The sequence below is a fragment of the Corvus kubaryi genome, unplaced genomic scaffold, assembly GCF_017639235.1.
Source record: "Corvus kubaryi isolate FWS band 111438036 unplaced genomic scaffold, C.kubaryi_AGA036_p1.0 split1-131, whole genome shotgun sequence".
Taxonomy (NCBI): domain Eukaryota; kingdom Metazoa; phylum Chordata; class Aves; order Passeriformes; family Corvidae; genus Corvus; species Corvus kubaryi.
Genome location: NW_024582073.1, coordinates 5,997,199 through 6,023,271, shown reverse-complemented (window position 1 = coordinate 6,023,271; position 26,073 = coordinate 5,997,199). Strand labels below are relative to the sequence as shown.

Genomic DNA, 26,073 nt, shown 5'->3' with positions numbered 1-26,073 from the left:
GAACAAACTGAAATTCCAGACATAAAAATCACTACTCAGACATATAAGCTAGAAATTTAATCAGCCCTGACTACATTTAGTCTACCAAAACAACGGAACAAAAGCACTAAAGGTCAGCACCAACTAGAGTTGGTAAGAATTGAAGAAAATTGAGAAATGAGATTTACCCATACTTTGCAGGTACATAGACTCCCATTTTTCTGAGAATGTATTGTCTCATTCAAAATGGAGCTAGGAATAGTCCTGACTCATTCACATTTTAATTGGCTTAACTGAAGCAGCAGGCAGGCAGCCTCTTAGTCATAACTGGGGATGCTCAACTGTCACTCTCACTATTTACTGAAGCCACTGTATTCCTGCAAGTTACCGTTCCACCAGTTGCACTAACAGCCCATACTCCTCAGACAAAATTTCCACAATCATAAATAGATTAATGTGGCAGCTACAATACAAAGTTATTAGATGACAACACCACCACTTCCAGGACAGGAATTCACAGGGATATTATGCTATTTAAGTTAAATATAACAGCTAGTTAAAATACAACATTTCTGCTTTGTACCCAACTGAATGATTCGGTGTTTTTTAAATGCCCAGACTGCCCATGTTGCAACTTTTTCTAAAGTAATGCTTAAAAAAAACTTGAGAAGCTGGTTTCCTCCAAATCATGACTCTCAAACCCCAAAACATATACATGTGGCATCGGCTGCTCATAACGAACAATTTTAAGCTTTATACTTTTGTTTCATGTTATCTTCAGCAGTTAACACCTACAACTTCTTAACTGCATAAATGACAGTTTCTAGTACACACTGATAAACATGAATACATCATCCCAGTACTTTGAAAAGTCTCCAGCAATTCGGCAACCTTTCCAGTTTTCTAAAGGTTTTCTAAACCTTTTCTAAAGGTCTCCCAGCCTTCTCAACCCATTCAAGCTCTCCTAAGTAAACAGTTTCCCCAGCAGATTGCAAGTGCATTTGTATACAGGGATTATCAGTAGTTCCCCTTGATCTTGACAGTTACAAAAAAGTAACTTTATAAGACACTTGTTAAATAAGGTTCTGATGAAATTGAAGTAATGTCAACACAAACCAAAAAGTTACAGAATTTGCAAAAAATGTAATATTGTCTCAGATTTAGAGTCTAAGGACTATAGATTAGCTAACTGTCACAGCATCAATGGGAACAGCACACATGCAAGTCTCCCAGTGAGATCTGGAATAGATCTGTATCTTCCAGCTGCAAATTCTTTATTTTCCAAGTAAAACTGAAGACAAAACATACCCATATAAAATACATAAAAACAAAAGCAAAAAGGAAATTAACCTACCTTCTTTCCATCTGCACTACTGTTCAATTTAGTAACATGATGACATTCTTTCATACAGGTATGATTCTGACAATCAAGAAGTCGCCCACAAAATCTCTTACATGAGTAGGGATGTGCAGAGTGACATGGTAACGGACTAACCTGAAAGTTAAAAATAAATAAGTATAGATATGCAGATGGGTTATATATATAGACACTGCACATATGTAGTGTGTGATATATATATATATATATATATATATTTACACACACACAGACAAAGAATTATTAGAGAAGTTGTGGTTCTCCAGTACCTTTGTAAAAGAAAAAACATCAGTGAAATTCTATTTGATTTTTTTTTAAGTATCATTTGGGTTCCTGTCCGTGAACAATGTAACCACACAAATTTGTTTTACACCGATAAAAGGAAAAAAAGCACACTTCCTTAAACAAGCTAACTTTTGCAGCATCGTTTCCCTTTTTTTTTGAAAGGCTATTATACGCTCAAATCTTTTAGTGTAGTTTGTTCAGTCTTTCTGAATTACACTCATGCCTTCCATTACAGGTTCCTAAGGTGCTTTACCATTACTGCAGAAGACAGTTACAGATTGCTTTCACAAAGCTAATTGTGTTATGGTCATCATAAACTCAAAATACTTTACAGTTTGAAAAACAGACAACAACCTGCAAGCCAGAAATTCTAAAAAGCATATACTGACTACATCAAATATAACTCCCAGGACAAGTAAGGAGAAGTAGAAATGGCTCCATAACAGGAGTAAGATTTTATGTCTTATGATACATTTTTACTTTCTAATTTGAGGTCAACACTCCAGTTAACAGAACTCCATAGTACTCTTCAGAGCATCTACTCAGAAGCTGTTACTCTTCATTGGTACCAAAACCAGTGTAAACTCCTAACTAGGTTACTTGCCTGAAGTTGAATAGTACAAGTCCCTTCCACAAAAGGATTAGAGGAAACTCACTTTTAGCATTTTCCAACCATTATGTAATACTCATATGAAAAAAAATAGTTTTCTGTGGTGCTGTCAAAATATTTGATTTTTTTTTAATTTCATGACCACTTCCCAGAGAAAAACAAACTATTTGTGATGTTATTACACAAGAGGCTAATGTGACATAACTCACTTTGACTAGAGTAAGGGTGTGATTTTATGTTGCAACTGTAGTTGCCTGAACAGCTTGCAGGGTACTCCTTCCTTTTCTCTCTTCAAACTGTACAGTCCTCACTGCACACTTCTACCACTCTGAACAAGTCCTACACATCTCTCTTTACAGCAAGATGATTCAAATAATCAAAATGGAAGAAAATTAATCAATAGAAAAAAGTTTGTCTTTTGCCAGTGACTTGGCCATACAAACAGGTAAACACTGGAACTGAAAAGAGAGAAGAGAGATGGCCCCACAGGGAAGTGAGGGACAGTCTCCCTTCAGCACTGTCCATGTTGATCTCCCTCAATCACACAAAGTACAGTTTAAATCCACCTGCCTATATAAACTTCTCTGGGCTTCACCCAAAAAATACAACTTCACATCACATCACTGCAAAATTCAATTCATTCACAAGGCTTCTGAACTCCTCTTATCATCCTGACTCACCAAGGCTGAACAGAAGTCTGCATGGCAGGCTGAACATCAAGCACGGCATACACAGGAGAAAACCTTGAATCTACTGCATCCAACCACTTTCACATCCCTGTGTCAGAGCTGAAGCCAATGCTGGCTAAAGCACTGATGCAACAACCACATTGTCTGAACTCCTGGTTCCTACTGCCCCTTGCAAACATCCTACTCTATCTCTGATGGGTGTTTCTGGTGACCAAAGGAAGAAAAGCCAGCAAGCAACAGGCCTAATAAAAAGAAGGTCTGAAGCAGAGAATAGTACTATACCCAGAATGCACATACCAATTACCAAAGCTTTTAATGTGCCCAATATCCTACCCCTTCGCATCCTCCTCCATCTCCCTCCTCAGAGCACAAAATCCTTTCAGTATTAATCTAAGTAGTCAAAGGACGTTGAAAGGTAAAAGAATGAAAGAAAATATGTATTAAACATTACAATCCACCCACTTCTCTACCTTTTCATGCTCACCCATTGCCACTCAGTTTTTTATGACTACTGGTTCTGCTGTGGCTCAGGTAGTGACAGCAGATCAGGGCAATGGTAGTAATTAGCTCTAGGGCTGCACTGTTCCATAATCCTGATGAGACTTTTTTTTATCAGGAGTTGTCTTCCACCAGATAAGGACACAACCACCAGCTCCAGTTAGAGCCAAGCACTTAGGCAGAAGTAGCATCCCCCAAGAACACAGATGAGAGGCATTGTAAAACAAGGCAGGGGCAGTGAAGCACACAAGTCAGTCAGGCAACAATGGCAGCTTTCAGATGGCTGACTGGAGGAAACATGCCAGCCCTCTGGCTGCATCCAGCATAGCTTCAGCTTGAGCTCAATAAGATACAACAGTCTTCTGGAATCAACTAATACTGTAGCCAAAAATTGAAAGATTTCAATTAATTTAAACCTACATTACTTTTTTTTTCTCTGTTTCTCTGTTGTGGATCTAAGTAGCAAATCCAAAGGACAAAATAAAGTTTTGCTTCCTACAGTTGGAATGCATTTCTGAAATGGCTAAATGCAGCTAGAACTCTTGCTACAGACAAACATCAAAGTAGCCACAAAGTCCAGGAGGCTGATGAGCTGAAGAAGGAAGAAGGCAGATAAGAACTCTAAGTATTTTATGAAAGCTGAATGGGAAAAAAAAAAGAAAATAAGAAGGTATCATTTTCAGACTACAGGTCTTCCACAGGACAAGGAAAGGAGGGAAAGGGAAAAAATACCTGACAACTTTCAGAAGCTTTCCAGGAAATCTCCCAAATGCATAAAAGCGATTAACAGATACATCAATCAGAATATGAAAACAAAAATTGGCAGGGCAAGGAAATTTTAGCGAATTTTATATGGTGTTTAGCCATAAAGATGAATCTCATCAAGCTTTAGATAAAATTTTATATAGAGGCAGAGTAATGGTCTTCCTCCTATGAACGAACCAGAACTAAAAACCACTCACAATAATAAAACATAGCATTAAATTCCTCCCAAAAGAAAGAAAAAAAAAACAAAGAACAAACCACCCAAGAAGAAAGAGAGTTCAATGATATGCCCAGGAACAGAAAGCCTGATATTACTGGATATTTACAATACTCCTCAAGGAAGCAAAACCAGAGCATTTTCCTTCCTCTAGAACATTTAATGAAATGAAGCAACTACAAGAAAATTATATACAGCCGATAAATTGGTATCATAGTCAGTAAAGATTTCCTTCTTTGTCCTCATTTACCTTCTATCAGCTTTAATTAATGTGTCCCATAAAAAGAGATTTAGAATAACTTGATTTTAAAAGAGCCTATGTGTACTGCTGCTATGAAATTTCAATGTATATAACAGTTAAAAAAAAGGAAGAACATCAAGATTTCTTTTTTTGGGATGGCACCAACTGTTGATAGGTGATTTTTCTGACACACAACCTGAAACAAAATTGAGAGCTACTTTTAAGAACCTACAAATGGAAGAATGATGAGTTATTTATTTTTCTAAATATATGTAAAATTATTTAAGAAAAGGCTGCAGACCTCAGCTAAAAGAAATCTTCTGTTAGCTTAAACATCATGTAGAATCATCCTTCCACTAAGCACAGATTTTATACAATTACATGATCTGAAAAGCAGTTTTAAGTCTGTTGTTTCAAGTGATAAATTGCTTGTTCTAAATGCCAACATGTAAGAGCTCAAACTAAACCAATCCCTTAAAAATACTTCCTAAACTAAATACCAAAGTGAAATAAAAAAAGGAACAACAAACCCACACACAACCCCCCACACAAACAACCAACTCCAATATCTCCACAAATTGAAATTACTGTCCAAATATTAAGAAATTAGACAGTTGATTTGCTTGTCATAAAAGTCCTAAGGTCTCTACTCTACACATTGTCAGCAGGCATCCTGATAAAATACAAGACAACTTTAATAACTTGCTTCGTTCCTAGTTTCTTTCTTTTTTATATCTTTTCCATTATAGGAGGTATAACAACAGTCCAACATAAGCAGTAACAGCAACATAGTACAGCAATAAGGACCTACTCACAGCAAAACTTTGCTTAAGAAAACTGCTACTTTTGTCACTTGTGAACAGTTCCCATTTCCCAGTGAAAATTCCCTCAGGGAAAATTCTACTGGAGGGAAGCATTCACAAATTCATATGTTTTCTCTTGTTAACAAAAGTAAATTAACTTGAGCTGAGATTATTTGTTAAGAATCAATGTGGCTGTAAAACACTGAACAGACATTACATTATTTTTTTTTTATTTCCAGAGATTTCAGGACAACACAAAAATGCAAAATGAACACAAAATCCACTGCAAAAAAAATACACTTCCCATACACATTAATGAATCATTTTTTTCCTTGACTTCCATCAAAATATCAAAGGTCAGGAGACAATTTCACTCCAGGAACCGCTACACTTAAGCAGGAAGGCAGCACCGGCCTCTGCTGGCTGAGAGAAGTAACATTTCATCTAGAGTAGCATCAAAAATTTAAATAATTTAAGTCAGCTATAGACTCCCAGGCATTTGTCCTTATTTTCAATGCAAATCCATGAAGAAGACATGACCCAAAGCCACTGAATGATTTTTCTAAGACCAGTATGCTACAGAAAGTGAAGGTTTTTTTAATTATTCTGAAACAAGTAGTAATAAATATGTAGTAATTGTTACTATTTTCTCTAGTAATAGAGTACTGATACTGTCCTGCTATGCGGAAGGACAAATTTCACAATCATGTACATCTGAACAGAACCAAATCCTTCTGTATTGTCTAGACCAAGTTACAGACTGGGTCTGTAGACCACAGCTTGTATATTGTTTATACATAAGTTCATGAAATTTGGGTGAGATTCGGTATGTCCCATCAAAAACCATGTCACTGAGTCAATAAAAAATTGGCTAATGCACATGTAAGTTTTACTGAGGAAAGACAAAACAAAGCCCATCTGTTTCAACAACAAACAGACATGTATGGTTGTCCTTTTCATCTGCTTTCAGGGCACATTTTTCTTCAGCAACTGTCAAGCTGCAAAGTAGCTCTATGGAAAAGCTGCATTCACAACCTGGATGGGTTAATGAACGCGCTGCCCAAACAGACTGTGGCTACATAAACGTTGATAACAACATTTGAAGATGTTGCCACAACATAATCAAGCCACCGTTACACCACCACAACAAGAGATTACTAATAAAGGTCAGAGAAAAAAAAGACCTTTCATATTTTTGTATTTAGTGTTTTCCAAAATTTTTTACTTGCTTAAAATGATCCTAGTTTTTTTTACAATATTGTTAGTCAAGCTTTGACAGTGAATTTATACCAGACATATTAGTAGACAAAGCCATAATAGCGATAGCTTTTTCAAAATTAGTTTAGCAATCTTTTGAAATCAAGAAAAAATATTTGACCGTAAATTTCACAACTTTTAGAAATTATTGTGAATAATGATGAAAGCTATTGCGCATTAATTAGATTCTCTTCTCATGTAAGCCAAAATAGACAGTGACTTCATCTACAACTAGAGAAGGCTACACACCAAAAAGACAAGTTAGTAACTAACACAAAAGAAGTTTCCACTGTACTGTCTGATTTCATCCATGTGTGCTTAGATCCAAGTCACATGAGAATTTTCCTGTATGACATTATGTTCCTGATCCTTTTAAAATATACACCTCAGTTCATAGAACTCAGGAGCGTGTGACAGAGAGAGAATATTAACTACAGAATGAGGGGGGGAAAAAAAGCATAAATATTTAATAAGACCGCCAAAAAACATTTAAACACAATTTAAACAACTGCAAGAAAACACAAATAGCTACATAAATGAGTTTAAACTTCTGTCCATGAATTCCACGAAGTCAAATAGTTATACATTGCTCATAAAGGAACTAAAATACCTTCTGATATGGAAGCTCTTATGTTAAGGTACTTCACTGATTTTAAAATAAGTATTAAAACAATCTACTATTTCTTTTTAATGCCTTTTGTTTTGCAGCCTGACAAAATAAGGTATTTGCCATATTTCCCTTCATAAAGCAGTTTCCATGACTCACCTCATGCTGTCCAAGACACTCCCTGTTAAAGAAAAAAAATCAGAGATTTAGAAAATAAATATTTGTTTAGGGGACTTAAAAGAGTGACAGTGCTTTTCACATAAAAATTAGTGCAACCTATTTTTTTGAAGTGCAAACTAAGAGAAAATCACCCATCTATGCAGCTCAACACCTCCTCCTTTTCAACAGTTGTTTGGATTGCTGTGTTTTATAATAAAAATCTCAAAATTTGTTTCATGTGCAAATGATTTGTAGTTGTATATGAAATCAGTTACTTTTTAGAAAGTAACCTGCTTTGGTTCCAAATATCATCTTCTTTGTCTCTGCTAATACATTACAACATATTTTTCAATTATTTCAGAGATCTAGTCTACTCTTACGTTTAGTTTTCTCCCTTTTAGAATGGTTTACTGTTTTCCTAGGTAAGAAAACCTGTAATTGGATCAAAATTGTGAAGGTATTAAATGGTGACTCATCCAAACACTGAAATCAATCTTTTGCTCAAGTTATTTTGAAAAGTATCTGTTTCTTTTTACCTCTCATTTCGTATCTGTCATCCCCTTCATCTCTCTAATAAAATCTTTTAAGGGAGAGTAATGAAATCACGAACATTCAAGATAAAATATGTGTAAATCAGTTCCTAAAAATTTCCAGAAGAGTATTAAAAAAAAATAAAAATTATCCCTGATAACTTCTCTGACACAAAATAACAAGAGCTGCAGACGATGTTTAGGACAGCAGGCTACTAACAAGAGCAATTAGCCACCTAGTGTAAGAACCAGCAAATGCAACACAGGAGCCTGTTCTTCGCACAGCTCAACTACCCTAAATCCACAACAATCTTCCTATATCCAGCTAATTTAGCTTCTAGAACCTCTGCATTCCAGTGTAGCACACTTCTGTTCCACTGCAAGGGTAAACTGCTCAAGCAGCCAGATTGTCTTCTGCCATGTAACTAGATCTGTAGATGAGGAATTCCCCATGGCAAACTTGCATTCAAGTTGAGCTGTAAGGGTGTCAGATGAACTACAATGCATAAAAAACTAGTAGGATCACTGGGCTCAAATATTAGTAGCTCGTTTTTGTATACTGCTTGGACAGCAGTTACATATGGAATTCTTCAGCTTGGGACCTATCATGTTTAATTATTTTTTCCCTGGTAACTTGGAAGAGACAAAATGCATCAATTTTGCAGATAATGCTAACGGACAGTACAATCAACACATTCAAATGCAGGGGTACCATTCAGCATCTAAACAGGCTGAAGGTACAGCCTGAGAGGATTTTCATGAAATGCAGGAGACAAAGTCCTGCATCTAGTGACTGACTAAATCCCAGCAATACGGAAGGCCACAGGCCAGGGATATAATAGTGGCAACTAAGGGAAGTTTCCAAAGTGATGAAGCCAGGCTCCTTCCTGAGGTTCACAGCAAGGATGCAAGAGACAACAATCCTACTCTTAAACAAGGAAGGTTTTGAGTAGAATTGATGTACTCGAGGGGCTTTAAGGTCCATCTGGACAAAGCTAGAGAAAAACACCCTGAATTCACTGTTGATCTGCTTTAAGCAGGAGGCTGCACTAGATGACCTGACTTCAAGGTAACTTCCAGCCTTAATTGTTCTGCATAACTAGCAGAGCAAATAGAAATCTTCCTTTTAACTACTTAAAGAAATAGATACTAAATATATTCCACAACAAATCTCTCAAAGATACCACGCTTATGCTCAAAGATACCAAATTATTAGGAACAAAATCAGAAAGGACTGCAAAACCTCACCAATGAAGGATGGAATCTCCATGAACATCCATCCATACAAAAGAGTATTATTTAAACTATTCTCCATCAACATATTTGTGCAAATACCACTGTTCTAGCAATGATCAAAGAAATTGTCAGGTCATTTGCTTTGTAGCGACACATGGTTTTTTATTATTTTGTTAATTCAGGAACCTTATCTCATACTATTAAAAAAAAGAAAAATAACATTAAAATTGCAAAGATTGATCAAGAGAGTTGGGATATTCCAGAATTAATGTGACCTAATGCTAACAGAACCTTAATTTGCCCAAAGCACTATGAAATGAAACAATTCTTCCTCCAGTTACAAAATTAAGTACAACTTTTTCTGTATGGTTTCCTTCTCACTTAGATGACTTACCTCCTCTGGGGAGCAGTCTTCAGACTAACAAAGCTGATTCTGATGTTGAAATTCAGAGGAACGAGGAGATATACCTTACATAATGCACAATGTTAAACAATGACCTCTGCTGAACATCTACGTGAGACAGCTTCTACAGCTGGCTTCTACCCAAACACTGAAACCATATTGCTCATAACAATCTGGCTTTTTCACCTTTTGTGAGTCTGGCTTTGAGTCCAAGTATCAGAAGTACTGAGTGGTCATACATTTGAACAAAAGTAAAACCTATTATAGCACAATCCTATATTAAGTTCTAAACCTATCTACATAGACAGTTAAATATATATTTTTAATATCTTCCTCCATCTAGTTCTCACTTCATAAAACAAAGGAGGGATGTTTAAAAACCAAGAAGACACAAACACGTGTGAAGTATGCAGAGTTAAAAATAGTAAGAGAACACAACACAAAAACAGACCAAAACCACCAGCACTTTATTTTTCATATAAATATTGAATTACGGGTCCTCATTTCATAATGTAAACAGAGGTTTCAACAAATTGAAAAAAGGCAAAAAAAAGTCATCATCATGTCTTCCCTTATATCCTCAGCATCACCACAGAAAGAGTTGATTCAGCTCAACTCAAGGAGAACCTTCGGGACAAGTCAAAAACAGAAAGGAAAGAAGCATATGGGATAAAAGTGCCCACCTGTCATTCACTAGCATATAATAACCAAAGAACTGAGAAACAAAATAGCAACTCATTATGCAGAATATTATGATCCCATAAACCAAACAAGATAGAAAATACACAGAAAAAGTCATGTCACTGATGACTATCAAACTTCACAATTTTCATACTTGTCTTTTAAAGTAGCATTACACACAACACTTATCAGAAAGAACTGATCTTTACTAACACAATCAATCCTTTCATACAGTGAGTAGACACTATGAAAATGTCTATTACGGTGCTCCTAGTTTTATGAGATTGGTGTTCACATAGGCATTTCCTTTTCAGCTGCAAATATGGTTAATTTCATGTCCATCTCTATGACAATATAAAAAGAAAAAAATCTCCATATAAAACATCTTTTTTAAATTTGTTTTTTTTTTTATTTTAATACTTACACTGGTATAGGAACCTCACAGGGAGGGCACGGTAGCGCAGTCTGAATGAAGGCTGGCTCAGATGGCTGTTCCCAAGGCCCTGCAGACTGATGCTGAGAGCAAAAGACGCTAGTTGAATACAAAACACAAATAGAACTATCTGCTTGGCCATAAATAAGCATATCATGTAAAGAGTTTCCAGTGCTAACAAATGTACTTTCTAGTAACTAGCTTTTTACTAATGGAAATCTCCACACCCCTTACAGACAAAAAATTACAGTTTCATCCTTAGCCTGGTTAGGGATAGGAAAATTAAGTCCTGTGGCTCCTAGTGCTAAAAATTAAGCACCAAGCCAAATGAAAAAGAACAGTAAAACAATTCTAACCAGTTAATAAAGGTAAAAAGATTTCAATTATTTAAGCTAGTTCCATTACCATCATGCAGTGCATAATACGTGTCATGTTAAAAAATGCCAAACAATTTCTGGCTTCTAGCTTGTGCAAAATTTGATGGTTTCATAAAATCAGACTTAAATTTTATTTTTTTGTTCTTATGTTAAAAGCAATTGCTTACAGCTGAAATTTAATGTTTTTAATACATTAATACTCCAACAAATACATTTAATACTCCAACAAAAATCTTGTAATTTTTTGAGCAATTCAATTATGTATTACAAAATTACTTAGATTGCAACAAAGGAGCTAGAACCACTTAGCATCATGCTGAGCGGTACACATAGCTCTGTGCTTGATTAGGTGTTTAGTCTGAACTCCAAAAGCCTCAAAACTAAGATTCAGGTCAAACTGATGCTCATTGTTCTGAACACAAATAATACACCATTTTTCACTGTTTACTCACTAAGCCAGTTTGCTTTACAAGTGCTTCATCATGGCAGGAAACAGGGCACAAATGACCACACGTTAAGGTTTTCTGGCAGGGCTGACGACACGGAGGACACCGCCCAAAGTGACAATAGTGTTTCTCCTGGGTAGAGTGGTGACAGGTAGGTGGCCGACTGAAGAAAAATCCAAGAATGAATCAATATGACAGCAAGAAATATGAAGTTACAGTCACTGGGCAAGTATGTTCAACATGTAAAGAATTGAAATGAACAAGTTATTGGTGTTTTCCTAAAATTAATTTACTGAAATTAGTTTACTTCTCACCTTCAGCAGGTGGTTAACATTACAATAAAATTAAAGAGGAATTCTAAATAAAATTAAAAATCACAGTTTGGTTTAGCTATTCAAACGGCTGTTTCCATCCTAATTCTACTCTTGCACTATGTTATCTTGCTACAACCCAGCAGAAAATATTCTTTTTCCTTTTGCTAGCAAAGTTTTCTAGATAAACTGCCTCTCTGAGGTACTTTGAAACATACCAGAGATGACTTGAAGAAATGAGCTGGACTACAGAGCTGGAAAAGCTTGGTGAGACAGAACCTCCCCCATGAAGCAGGCAACCTGCTCATGAAACCTCGGTGGCAGAGAGGTATCTGATAGGAAGGGTTATTGCTAATCTCCATCTGCATAGTCAAGGATACAGAAGACTGAGAAGTAATAGCTGTAATCAGATAAGGAACAATTTTTGCCTTTCAAGGTATATTTTACTGCTTTCTTTAAGGACACTTTAAGCTCCACTTAAGAAGAGGAAATGCACACACTTTCTATACTGACCTGCACAGCTGCTTGCACTTGGGAGGTCTGATGGTACGCTCTCTGCCACAGGGCACTTTTATGACAGTTTTTCTACAATTGCATTTCACATCTACAGTCTCTGGACATGGATTACAACTACCTAAAAATAAACATATTAGCAATATGGCAAGCAAGTCAGAAATCACCCCCCTCTCACAATTTAATTTGGATCACACAACACTTAGGTATTTTCCATTTGTATTCAGTCTTACATATGAAGAAATGTCATCTTTCATCTAAATTCAAAAAGGGACACTGAAAAACTGGTACAATAAAGTTCTGCAGATTTTGTATGATATTAATGTTCAGCCTATGTATAACGAATGTTTCCTTGAAAACATCCTCCACCTCTATAGTTACTAATGTTACTAATCTAATTTTAAAAATGTATCTGTAAAAGATCTATGTTTTAATTTATAACTCTCCCACACCATTTCTACACCAACTGCTAAGTTTTATTATTGAGTAATTAACAGCAAGAATATGAATCTTCTAAAAAAAGCAAATTTAGACATGGGATTTTAGCTTACTAATCATGTTGCATTCTGAAATTTTAAAGAGAACAACTGAAAAATGTATTGACAACAGAAATTTTAAAGCAATTCTGACTTGTTAGTGGAATATGAAAAGCAGCATTTCAAGAAGCAGATGTCTCACCAGCAAAAGGCTGCTGAAGACAAAAGGATGGAAGCACTACAGTCTTTAAATTGCAAAGTAAATTGAATAACAGTATAACGATCAGCACACACAGAAACATAGAATTGTTTGGTTTGAAGGGACTTTAAAGATGGTCTAGATCCAACCCCCCTGCCATGGACAGGAACACCTGTCACTAGACCATAATGCTCAAAGCCCCATCCAACCCAGCCTCGAACACTGCCAGGGATGGGGCATCCAAAATTTCTCTGGGCAACCTGTTCCAGTGCCTCACCACCCTCATAGGAAAAATCTCTTCCTAATATCTAATCTAAACCTACTCTCTCTTCATTTAAAGCCATGCCCCCTTGTCCTGTCACTACATGCCCTTGTAAAAAGTCCTCCTCCATCTTTCTTGTAGGCTGCTTTAAGGACTGCAAGGCTGCAATTAGGTCACCCTGGAGTCTTCTCCTGGGGTTGAACAAATCCAATTCTCTCACCTTTTCCTCACAAGAGAGCTGCTCCTTCCCTCTCATCATCTTGGTGTCCTCCTCTGGACTTGCTCCAGCAGGTCCATGTCCTTCCCGTGCTGGGACCCCAGAGCTGGATGCAGGGTTCCAGGTGGGGTCTCACCAGAGCAGAGCAGAGGGGCAGAATCCCCTCCCTGGCCCTGCTGCCCACGGTGCTCTGGATGCAGCCCAGGACACGTTTGGCTTTCTGGGCTGTGAGTGCACATGGCTGGGTCATGTCCAGCCTCTCCCTCACTGGCACCCCCATGTCCCTCTTGGCAGGGCTGCTTTGGATCTGTTCATCCCCCAGCCTGTGTTGATACCAGGGGTTGCCCCAACTCCGGTGCAGCAACTTGCACCTGGGCTTGTTAAGCCTCATGAGATTCCCAAGGGCCCACTTCTCAAGCTTGTCCAGCTCCTTTTGCAAAAGAAATTGAAGGTCTAAAGCTATACTGCCCAGAGTGGCTAATATGTGTAGAATTCTTTTAAATATCCCATTAACAAAGACAACTGACTACATTCTCAAAAATACAGAAAGGCAGAGATCAGAGATTCAGAGTGCTTGAAGATAAGGTGAGAGCACACTGTTCTCAAATCAAGTGTTATAAATGTACCACAGTAAGAAGCAAAACACTTCTATTCCCTGGCAACACATTGCAAATTTCAGCAAGCATGATAAATATCTAAGAAAAATAGACAACCAAAAACCTAAGCTACCTGTTTTCACAGACTCCTGCTAAAGGCCAAGTGCTTATTATCAGCAACTTCTAATAATTCTGAGATTAAGTCCTTTTGAGATGGGGTCCATTCTGAGATGGGGTCCTTTTAAAGGAAGTTATTTTCTAGGAGGCATCTATTTCCTTTAACATCAGTGGTCACTGCAATCTGGCAGCTTATTGGAAAATTACCCAGACCTAGTTACATACTAAAGATAAAATAATTAATCATAACTTTCAGTAGCTATTAAAATATTGGTATTTAGGGAGAAACACATTAATATAAATATTTCAACATAAAAATAATTGCCTTTGTTAGTAATATTTTCATATATTTATGAAGATACAAACTGTACTAGACTATTTTGTTAAAGCACAGAGAATTTAGAAAAGAAAATAAATTTATCATCTGGTATCATCTGTCATTACCTTCATTATATGCAGCTTTAGTTAGTAAATAGACAATTATACTCTTTTGATAAATTACTCTTCAAAGTGTATATATTTGATATTTACATTCTCAAAGATCACTTTTGTTTTCTTATAGACATTGCTTTATTGTTTTCATATTAGAAATTATTAGAAATCTTTGTCACTTTGAGCCAGGCTGTAAAATGCAAGCAACATCAAATAAAAACAATCATTCAACATAAAAGTTTATCCTATAATGCAGCATTAGCTCTTTAGTTTTCCAATCAGAATTTTATTCAATGATTTAGTTATCAACCAAACTAATGTGGAAAAACAATGTTATCAGTCTTCTTCTGACAGTACACAAAAAATTACGTATTTACAAGATTTTAGAGAGGTACAGGGGATGGAGAAGAAAGGAAAGGAAAAGAAAAAAAGGGACACAGTGTACAGAGAAAAATCAAACCACTAGTTTGTGGTGACAGATTTAATAGCAAGTTAACAGGTACAACTACCACATTTACCTGTCCTCTCCTCCTAAGAGTCACTGCCTCAGAAGCAAGACTGGCTGAACAAGTTGAAAATTATTTCATGAGCTGTTGCAACTTATACTTCAGAATACTAAGGGAAATTACAGAGGCTACTTGGCTGCTGTTTCAGCAGGGCAGCAGCTTCTGTGGGGAAAATTGCTGAGAGGGCAGACAGTTTTTCAGTCATTCCAATTTAACCCCCAACCAAGCAAATATCAAAGCAATCTGCCAGGTAATTTTGTGTGTTTCCAGTATCCTTTTAACCAAGGTCACTGGATTCAGAAGCAAACTTTTTTGTTATCCTTCTTATAGTCAGTAACAAGTTCTTATTTTCTTTTACTGGTAGGATACCAATATACATTCAAATTCCATCCTTTTTTTTTTTTTTTTAAGCCTGCTTGTACCACCACATGTTGCATTCTAGGATTTTTTAAAACCATTCAGACTCAATCAGCAGCAGTCATTTCTGTATGTATTTGGACTTTGTAATGCATATTCCGTGAACAAAATTATTGGGAAAAATTACTCAAAAGCCATGGCTTTTGAATTACACAGCTGGAGACAAGAGCATTTTCAGAGGAACAATATTAAGCAAAATCACCAGGTAAAAACACAGGTTGCCACTATGTAAGTCCTTAAGTTCTAACCAGCACTTTCAAACACACTGCCCCCACAAAAAGCCCACATGCAACAATGGAGAGAATTTATTAAGCACCACACAGAGTCCTGCAAGCATGAAATTTGGCAAAAGTAAACAACATTCCATCACTACAAGGATTCTTCACCTGTTCTTACCTCTGTGGCAGCCTGAAGGACATTTGTGATTTCTGCAGCCGAGAGTCCGCCCACAGACTTGATCACAAGGTGGACAGTTTCCAGAACAGCACTATTAAAAATAACAAAAAGTCTAATAACTGGAAACAGAAATTTCTGGTATATACTTTCCCTCTTCCACTATCTCCTTTTTTCAATACTTATTTTAAAAAATGTCAGTGCACTTTAGTGAAATTTCCTCAAACTCATTCCAGAAAAAAGGCCACCTGTAAAGTGGTTTAAAAAAAAAAATTGTATTAGAAACTAACAAGAGAACACACATTCGAATGCATCATTCAAAACACTAAAAAGGCAGAGGGCTTCAAAAAAGCATAAGAACATTTAAAAGTTCAAATTATTATAATATTTTAATCCAAAATAATTTCAGAAGATAGGACATCTGACAGTTTACCTCACTACTCTGCAATTTTTTCCATTTTTATGCTATATTGTCCCTGGCAGAAAAATGTTACTAACCTTTTTTTTTAATACATTTTTACCTTTGTAGTAAAGCTCAGTTAACTTCAAGACCAGTTATCTATTTTTTATTCTTATATAAATCAGTAATGTGAAAGAATGAGAACATTCCACAAAACCATCACATCGGTGGATGCCATGTCAGGAGAGAACATCATCTTTTCTATTAACTTGAAAGGCACCCTCCTTCCAACAAGAAATCTGGATTTTTCATCACAGAGCTGCCAACATTGCATTTACTTGTTTTGTAATCTTTTCACACAAAGTAAATTCACTATAACAATAATATTCAAAAAAACCTAAGAGTAAAACTGTATCTTTTCATGCCTATTTGTGGTAAGTAGTCCAACTTTCACAATGTATTAATTCACAAACAGCAGGCAACTTTCAGGGTCTCTTGAATGAATAAACTCAAAAGATACTTCTGAGTATCAGTCATTCCTTTTGACTTCAAAGAAGAAGGGAAACAAAACTCCAATTCCCAACTGTCAGACCACTGCTGCTTGCACTGGTGTGTATTTGAAGGTGGTATGGAATGCTGGGCTGCCAAGTTATAAGTGATTCCCAGCTCTTCCTACAAAGTAGGGAAATAAATTGATTTAACTACTGTAGAACGCATAAAGCATCAGTGACTACTCAAGAATTGGAAAGCAAAACTGCCTTCTGGAACTGGAAAGTTGTCAAAATCCCCTCCCTGTTTATAAGGCCAGTGAGTTTTACCTGATGTCATCCTTTTCAGAGAATTCTGGTACACTGAAAATTAAGTTTCAGTGGCATGGAAATAAGCTCCTCTTTCTATACAATAACATGAGGTGGAGCAACAAATTGATGTTATGTTATCTAGACTTTTTAAGAAGTGAGCTAAAGAATGCATTTGAGAAAGATTGTATCTGGGCACTTACCTTCCTCCGACACTGGTGCTTTTGACAATCACGGATTTTAGTACACTTTGTTTCACACAGATATGGCTTATGACACGGCATGCGCTTGGTGTGCTTTCCACAGCGACACTGTTTTTCAACCTCCTGGGCAGCAAGACAGGGAAAAAAAGGCAGGGTATTTTTAATACAAAAGAAAATAAAACATTCTACCACTATCTGTAAAGGAAAGTTCAAGGGAAAGTAACATTACATTGTATACACAATGCCAAGTGTGTCGTGCAAGATGACAAGCATAATTGCAAAACAAATTCATACAAAAAAGTACCTCTCCTGCACCCATAGCGTATACAGATAATTTAAGAAGTAGATGAGCAGGTTTATCTGCCCTTCATCATGGCTGTCATGTGATAACTACTATCACCTAGACTTCGTAGCCAAAGCTGGTTCAGGAAGAGACAACTGAGACCTGACAGAGCAATGGCTTTGTAGGCCAGACCACAGGAGCTCCAGAGATATCTAGAGTACAGTAAAACTTAATTTTCTTAAAAAGAAGAAAATAATGTTATGTCACACCACCTTCAATTTCACTAATGAAGGAATATCATAGAAAGACAAAGCCAGAAGGAAGCTAGAAAAGATGGAGAAAAAATTAAGTGTCTTTTAGGACATAAAAATTTTAAAAAACAAAACAAAACCAAGCCAAAGCAATACACTCATCCAGGTACAGCCTCAACTCAACACAATGCTCAACTACTTATTCAGAACTGTGTTGGGGTGGGAGGGGAATAATGAAAGAACATGTTGTTTTTAATAAACAAAGTCACAGATTTTGTGATAGATATTATTTCATTTTCCTCAGGTGACTTGCACTGTTCCAGGCATATAGTTTAAGAGCCCAAACAAAATGTGAACATGCTTCAGGAAGACTAACCTGTCTGCATATTTCACAGGGACCCCGATGACAGCGCTGTGAACATTTATGGATGCCACACTCCAGAACTTTGTCACAACTATCACCACAGGTGGGCACATCTTCTGTACAAGGCAATGTAAACTCTAGATGAAGAGAGAGAAGTACAAGTAAACATTTAGGGAAAAAAAAGCCAAAATATTTAGGAAAAAAATGCAATGTACAATAAATTCAGACGACAGTTGTCTTTTGTTTTTTCAAAAGCTTCTTTAGAATTACTCAGTTATTCACATCACAAATTAAACCCCTGGTGCTAAAAAAAGCTTTGAAAGCTATGCAAAAAAAGTTAATATAGTGTCATGGTTGACTATGAGAACTTTTTATGAACGCCACACTGCAAAATTAGCCTAGACTACTGACTGTGAAAGACTGGAGGACTTTTAATTCAATTTATCATTTAAAAAAAAAAAAAGTAGCTTACTTGTTTTTCCACATGGACAGGACCTTTTCCCAGAACGAGGACAGTCTCCACAGGGACCAGCATGACAAACTTGTTCACATGTGTGATTGCCACATGGCAAACACTTCCCACACACCTGAGAAATTCAGAGAAACCAAGTGAACGCAATGTAATGGAACTACATACCAAGCCAAAGCAAGCCAAGAGCAAAAAGCAGGAGTGAGATGCTTCTGGATGGAATTTCATTTTTTCTGAATTTTGTTAATAAATCTTGTATTTGCTGAGTTCACCAAATAAAACTGATCATCCCTGCAGTGATCCTGTCTGGAAGACCACAGTACAATGAGGAGTTAGTGTTTCAGAAAACCTGAGTGGTCCCAGGTCTGTGCTGTGCTGCATACACAGCTCAGCCTTCAGGCCCATATTGTACTGCACATACACTTTGACTACAGGATAAACTTACTGTAGCAGAAGAGATTGGAGGCAGCTCGCACTTGGTACCAGTGATTAGACTGTCTGCATGTCCTTGCCTTTATCTAAAAGTGCAGCAAGAAGTTCTCATCTGAATACTCTTTCTGTTTGACTGTAGAAATTATGATCAAGGATGCTTTCTTGTAAGAATATCCTACAATACCTTCAACAACCAAAATGGGGTCTGCGCTGTATGCTGCACATGTATCACAGCCCGTTCAATGCTGCACAGCTTGGGGTTCCAGAGATCTAAAGGGACATACTATTCTTTAGATTATACTCCTTTTCTCTATAGTGTTAGCTGAAAAAAACTGCATTTTAATTGATACTTCACAGAGGCCAAGTACCTTTCTTACTGGGATCAAAATGACCAAGTACCTCCTGGTGCAGCCTTCCCCCTGCCACTTAATTTTTTAAAATTATTTTTATTTTTTCCAGTCTGTCAATCCATAGCCTTGGTCTTAAGCACAGGCTGCAAATATACTTCAAAGAATTAATCACAAAGCTTTCATTCTGCTACAGTCCTAAAAATAAGCAAGAAACTCTTGTCTAATAAGCTGTGGTTTCAGTCTTATTTTTGAAGGCAGCAGCTGAAATTTCAACCTCCAGTACAAGAAAAAGTGTATATGAAGTTAAATGCACTGCTAGCTTAACCCCAGAACAGTAACATTTGAACTACTATAAAAAATTAGCTGAGCCACCAACTAAATCTCTTCTCAAACAATGCTGTTTATATTTGTGGTTGCAATTTCAAAAGTTAAAAAATCATTTTTTCTTACTGGATACATTTCTCCAATCTTTAATACACCAAATAATCAAATTTTATAAAGGTGAGAAATAAGTTAAAAAGGATAGCTTCAGCATACCTGATCACACTGCCACTGAGGACTTGCACAAAGTCTCTCTGCTGTCTGTCTTCCACAGGTACACCGTTGTGTACTGACACGTGGACAAGGCTGACAATCTCCTGTATGTAGTTGCAAAGTGACATTAAGAGTAGGAATCGCAAAAGGATGATGTATTTTAACAACAGCAACAACCTGCTCTGAAGTTAAAAAGGCTGGTCTACCTGCATGACAGGGATTCTCACAAACATGTTGTCCACACAGCAATGTTCGTCCACACGGCAGGCGGCAAGACCACTCCTTGGCACTGCACCTTCGGGGCACTGGTTTGGCTTTCTTACAGTGACAGGTTGTTGTGACCATCTTTGGGCAAGGTGGACAGGGTCCTAATTACAGCAAAAAGAATATCTTGCTAACAACCATTCAGCAAATGCAGCCTTGACTACATCTCTTTTACTCTGAGAATTTTAAATATACTTAACAGATTTTAAGTTGAACTGTGTAACAGGTACCTAAATACAGGTGACACAACCAAGAAACACAAAGGATTTACCTGGATGACAAAGCAGCAAACATTTGTGGCCACAGGAAGGTTTGAATTCCCTCTCACATATCTGACCACAGGAGTGAGGTACCAGCCATGGATCCACTGTTGGATTCTCCACTTTTCCACAGTAACAGTAATACCTACTGGGAGTTTCAGAGCGTTTGTATTCAAACCTACATTTTGGACTACAAGGGAAAAAGGAGTGAAAAGTAAAGCAATTCTTTTAAACTAAAAAAAAAAAAGCAGTTTTTATCATTTTGGCTTCCCAAGACTGTTTCAATGCTACCAATTAACATTTTTACAACTACTGTAACAAATAATAACAATATACAGCAACAAAGAATAAAGGTCTTTCTATATGTCAGATTTTACAATACATTCATTATTATATCTATGGAATTGTCTTGTCAATGCAATTTCTTTTCTCTAAGAATATACATAGATAAAAATTCAGCACAGCAAAAGAATCTAAAAGAATGCAACAGTTTACCTACTCAAATAGTACCAATTGAAAAACAAAGGGATTAAAAACCAGGGGTTTACTAGTAGCAGTCTATTAGCCACATAAAACAAAGTTTAGTAACACTATTAAAACTATGCATAATAATTAGAATTTTATCTGAAAGACTTTAGATTCAAGATGTACACCTTCATTTTTTACCCTTGTTGACAGAAGTTAAAACATACATTATTGCTAAAGGTATAGAGACTAGAGGTCTGGAACTTATAAAGTGCCACAGGCCCAACAGGCCCCCTGCAAGCCATGGACAAGGGAGGCAACACAAGGAAGGAGAAACAAAATAGTTTGCATTTCTGGCTACACTGGGAAAAGACCACAGAAAAGAAGGTCCCCCTCACAGAAGAACAGGGACTTTGAAAGTCCTATGCACTCACTTTTATCAAATAAAACATCAATTTGCCTTGATATAATGCATTACAGACCGTGAACCATTTCTCAATAGTGATAGCATAGCTTTAGCATGTCTTCAAATGTAAAATAAAGTACCATTTGCCTGGAATTTTTTTCATTATAAACAATATGTTTAAACACAAAACGAGTTCACAGTAGAAGAAGCATTAAAACTTGAGATGCTGCCAGCCAACAACTGACACTTTATTTCCTAAGCAAACCTGCTTAGAAAATTTTATTCTTGCAGTCACATTATTACCTTCTTCTTTATACCACCTCAAGTAAAACTACAAGACCTGATTTAATGTTTGGATTATACTGAGACTAAAAAAATAAATAATAAATCCCTACATCTTGCTATTTGACAATCTTTTTTAAACTTATTTCATGGAGCCAACTTTGAAAGTGAAAAATATGTAAAGCCATTCAGAAATAAATGTCATAAGCTGAGACACATGACAGGCAAGTTACCTTCTCAGAGGTTAAAACAATTTGATGCAGCAAGGTTTTAATATCCCTGAGAAATTTTTCTGAATCATATTAACAAAAACTTACAAATAATTTTAAAAATCAAAAGAAAAGTCAGTCTTCTAAACTCTTTGTTTTTGTTGTGCACATCATTTACAAGTACCATTCCTTCTAAAGTAACACCAGTTTGCATGATCTTCCCAACAGAAGTAACTTTGTAAATGTACCATGAGGAGCTCACCATGGCCAGGGATAATCTTTCTTCCCAAAATCATCATCCGTCAAAGGAGAAGATACAAGAAAAAGGCTGTCCTTGGCCCACTTTTGGATACACACCAGATGAAATATACAAAAGCATCCACAACAGCTCCAGACCTAAAGAGCAGACATCAAATGTCAATTGCTTTAAATGAGGTTTCTGTTTCCATTGATGAACATCCGTAATATCTAAAAAACTATAAGCTTGCTATTTTTCCCTTTAAAAATGGTTTTTCAAAGATAGGTTATACCCATTGTTAGACCAATACAGGCAGTTTTACTGTTATAGATTCAGACCTATAATCTTTTTTTCTGACTCCCATGGGAAGTTTTTGCCAAGGCTAATGGAGCCCAAAATACTCTGATAATCAGAGAAATGTTGATTTCAATACACTGTTGGAGGTCATGTAGCGCAAACTGATGCCCAAAGCAGGGCTATTGCCAGCTTAGCTCCGTTCAGACACAGCTTTGCCTAGCAAAGCTGGAAAGTCCTGAGGGATGGGGACTCCACAACCATCCTGAGCAAGCTACTCCAGGTGTCATACTACCTTCCTAGTATCCAATCTGCACCTCCCAAGGCCCAGTTTGTGCCACTGTCCATTATTGCACCACCTGGCACCATAAAGATGACTTTGGCTTTACCCAAACCTATAACAATTTGGTAAGAAAAGTGCAGAAGAAAATTTTAACTTTAATTTTTTTTTAGTAACTTAAGACAATGTTATGAAACAATACTGTGAAAATACAGAGACTTTCCCCATTAACTTACAGAGGACAGTGCCAATGACATAAGTTGCTAGAACTACGGTAACTAACTTCCCAAAACTAAAGCCAAGCAGGAGATATTGTGTAAACAAACAGACTTGGCTGAAATTATAAAGATTCAAGACAATTAGCAAACCACTGAGTTATAAAAGAAGACTTCCAAGTTACCAAATCATCTCACTTCTGCTGAGATAAGATTAACTCTATCAAGAGCCATAGAATGTCAAAAGTCAAGCTAAAAATATTCATTAAGGTCTGAAAGAATTTGGATTAAATATCTTAAGAATTCATAAAAAATATATTGCATTTCTTTTTAGAAAGAAGTTACTGACTACAGTTTCATCAGGTACTTGTAGTCTGTGCATATCTATCATAAGAAATTAAAATATTTTCTACACATCTTTTCTTTTTAATGTTAAACATACAGTTGCAAACATGTTTTTGATTCAAGTAACTCTAACAGAAAGAAAAAATATTTGTCCTGAAATCTCTCCCATATAAAATGTACCTATATGAAATAGGACAAACTTCTCTGACACACACACTTCCCTTCCACCTGATCAGCACTGAGGGCAGCAAAGTTTATCTTAGCTTCCCTGCTGTAAATCTAACAATAATATCTCTTAACTTCCTAGTATTTAATATTTTGATTTGCTACTCCATAGCTTATTGAATACACAATTGCAAGCACTGGCATTCAAGCACTTATCTTTTGCCACACACTACTATCCTAAACTTAAAAATAGCTATTTTACACTATAACAAACATATGACAACAAAAGACATATTCCAATTACAAGCTACACATATAACCACTTATGTCTTCCAGTGTTTCAAAATCCAAAGATGCTAAATATTGCATTTAGTACTCTTACCATTTTAAAGCTTTCAATCCCAAGAATAACCTCAATAATATAATACAAGTTATTCAGACAGTTACATTTGTTTTGTTCTAAAAGGTTACTGTAAAGTACTTACAGCTTGGTTCCTTTTAACTGAAGCGATGCAGATGAGACAAGTCATAGCCCCTGACTGGAAAGCCTCATTCATGTACTGTCTCGTACGTTCCAGTTCACTTGCATCTCCATCTTTAATGTATAAAGATTTTTAAAGCAATCAGTAATGTTTGATCTGTTATTCTGTACATGTTGAGACTGCTGCAAAAGTATTTTTTCTCTGAATAAAGCCATTCATGTATTATTTAAAAAGCCACACTTAAGACAGTTTAAAACTATACCACTGATTCTGCATGAAAAGACAAGAAGTACAGCCAGCATGCGCTGCTGGGAAAAAATACTTTTAATGTAAGACATCATGATAGAGTGCCTTCCTTCCAATTACAGAAAAATTCTAATACACAGTGATACTGCATTGTTTATGCTTTCATACCAAAATAAAAGTCAATAAATGAAAAACCATTACCAGTTTGACTGGTGTAAATGGTAAATGTTTTGTCCAAAATCTTCCCTTGTTTTACTTCAGCATCTTCATCATCATCTTCAGATGAGGAGCTTAATTGGTCTTCAACTAGCTTTTTTGCTGCAGCCTGATTAGCCTTCTTAATTTCATCAAATTTCTTCAGTGAAGATAATTCTATTAAGAGAAAATACCAATGATGATTAATACCATGGCAGTTAACTGTAAACACCACACTCAGTTCTACATACTTTCAATTGTCCTTTTATTTACAGAGTTTGCTGATTTTATATTTTTAAGAGTATTACATCACTACATTTTCAATACCATACAAGAGATAAATTGTATTTACTTCTTTACTGTGCATTATCATAAAATTCACAGCAGGAATTATCTGTCAAAATCTGTCAATTACTGCTGACAAATCCAACCAAACATACCAGAATATATGCAACCATAATGCTGCTTTATGAAAAGGATACTTAAAAAAACCCCCACACATCCCACACAAACACAACTGTCATAGCATGAGGAAGAAAAAACCAAAACACGCCGTTTGTTTATAAAAAATTTACAGTTGTTATAATATGCAGATACCATACAGGTATTTCTCCAGCATTTGTTATTTCTTAAATTATGACTTTCACTGATCTCCCTCAAATTCAACAGCTCTTTATTGCAATAGTGTGTTCATGCTATTTCACAGTCAGCAACATTAAAAGTGAGTGAGTTTTTAATGTAACCTTATTTTAAGTTACTGTATGTGAAATAGAAACAGGTTCTCACTCGGAGGAACAAAAAACAGAGTTCACAATAAACTAAAGTACCTTTAAGACAAAATATGATGGAGACATAAAGGTCTTCAGGAGATCGCTAGCTTTCCATATTAGCCTACTAGACCCAATATATTTACAGGGGTTTCGTCAAGTTTAGTTTTAAGGCTCTTCTTAAGAAACTATACCGCCACTTAAAAGAGCTCTGTCTTTGGCACTTCTCTGGTATATTTCCCGAGGATGAACTTGCAGTCACAGCTGCCGCGCGCACCGAAAGCCCGCACCTTTCCCAGACGGGAGGAAAGTGTGTCCCTGACCAGCGCACCAAACGATGTTTCTACCGAGCAACTCCCCTGGCTGTTTCCAACCGTGCTAAGGAACAGATGTTTCATCCATTACTTCACACTTTACTCTTCTGCTCCAAGAAGAAGACCGTGCACCCTGTGCACCCTGGTGACTGCTTAGCCCCTCTCTCCTGGCCACTGCCGGGGGCCTCCGCGTCCCTCCCCGGCAGGAAGCTGCAGGCACGATACGGCACATGGCGAACACCGGCTCGCCACCGCCAAGCAGTGCGGGAGCGGGGCCAGGGCCCGCCAGCCTCCCTTGCCCGCGACGCCTGGGACAGCCCCGACCTGGCCACCTGCAGGGGCTCCGGGCCACCGCCGGCTCCCCAGTCCGGGGCCCGGCAGCACGGGTAGAGGGCAGGACGCGACACTCACCGCTGGCCCTCTCGCCGATGGTCCCCGCTGCCGCAGCGCGGGCACCGCCGCGGCCCCTCGGGGCCGGGGGCCGGGCGGCCACCCCACAACCCGCGCCGGGGCGGCCGCCCGGCCCCCGG

The 26,073-nt window shown here is 37.1% G+C and overlaps 1 protein-coding gene across 1 annotated transcript in view; it reads right to left on the bottom strand.

Moving 5' to 3' along the window:
• NFXL1 (nuclear transcription factor, X-box binding like 1) overlaps positions 1 to 26,073 on the bottom strand; it is a 52,257-nt gene that overhangs the window by 25,416 nt on the left and 768 nt on the right. Inside the window, exons 2-17 of the mRNA XM_042053322.1 lie at positions 25,955 to 26,068; positions 24,469 to 24,639; positions 24,025 to 24,134; positions 22,265 to 22,398; positions 20,652 to 20,830; positions 20,323 to 20,484; positions 20,120 to 20,220; positions 18,804 to 18,918; positions 18,344 to 18,468; positions 17,434 to 17,556; positions 16,037 to 16,127; positions 12,419 to 12,539; positions 11,601 to 11,757; positions 10,763 to 10,854; positions 7,489 to 7,510; positions 1,334 to 1,474 (exon numbers count right to left, since the gene is read on the bottom strand). Of these exons, the coding sequence (XP_041909256.1) occupies positions 1,334 to 1,474; positions 7,489 to 7,510; positions 10,763 to 10,854; positions 11,601 to 11,757; positions 12,419 to 12,539; positions 16,037 to 16,127; positions 17,434 to 17,556; positions 18,344 to 18,468; positions 18,804 to 18,918; positions 20,120 to 20,220; positions 20,323 to 20,484; positions 20,652 to 20,830; positions 22,265 to 22,398; positions 24,025 to 24,134; positions 24,469 to 24,639; positions 25,955 to 26,068 (1,958 nt within the window). The remainder of the gene's footprint in view (positions 1 to 1,333; positions 1,475 to 7,488; positions 7,511 to 10,762; positions 10,855 to 11,600; positions 11,758 to 12,418; positions 12,540 to 16,036; positions 16,128 to 17,433; positions 17,557 to 18,343; positions 18,469 to 18,803; positions 18,919 to 20,119; positions 20,221 to 20,322; positions 20,485 to 20,651; positions 20,831 to 22,264; positions 22,399 to 24,024; positions 24,135 to 24,468; positions 24,640 to 25,954; positions 26,069 to 26,073) is intronic.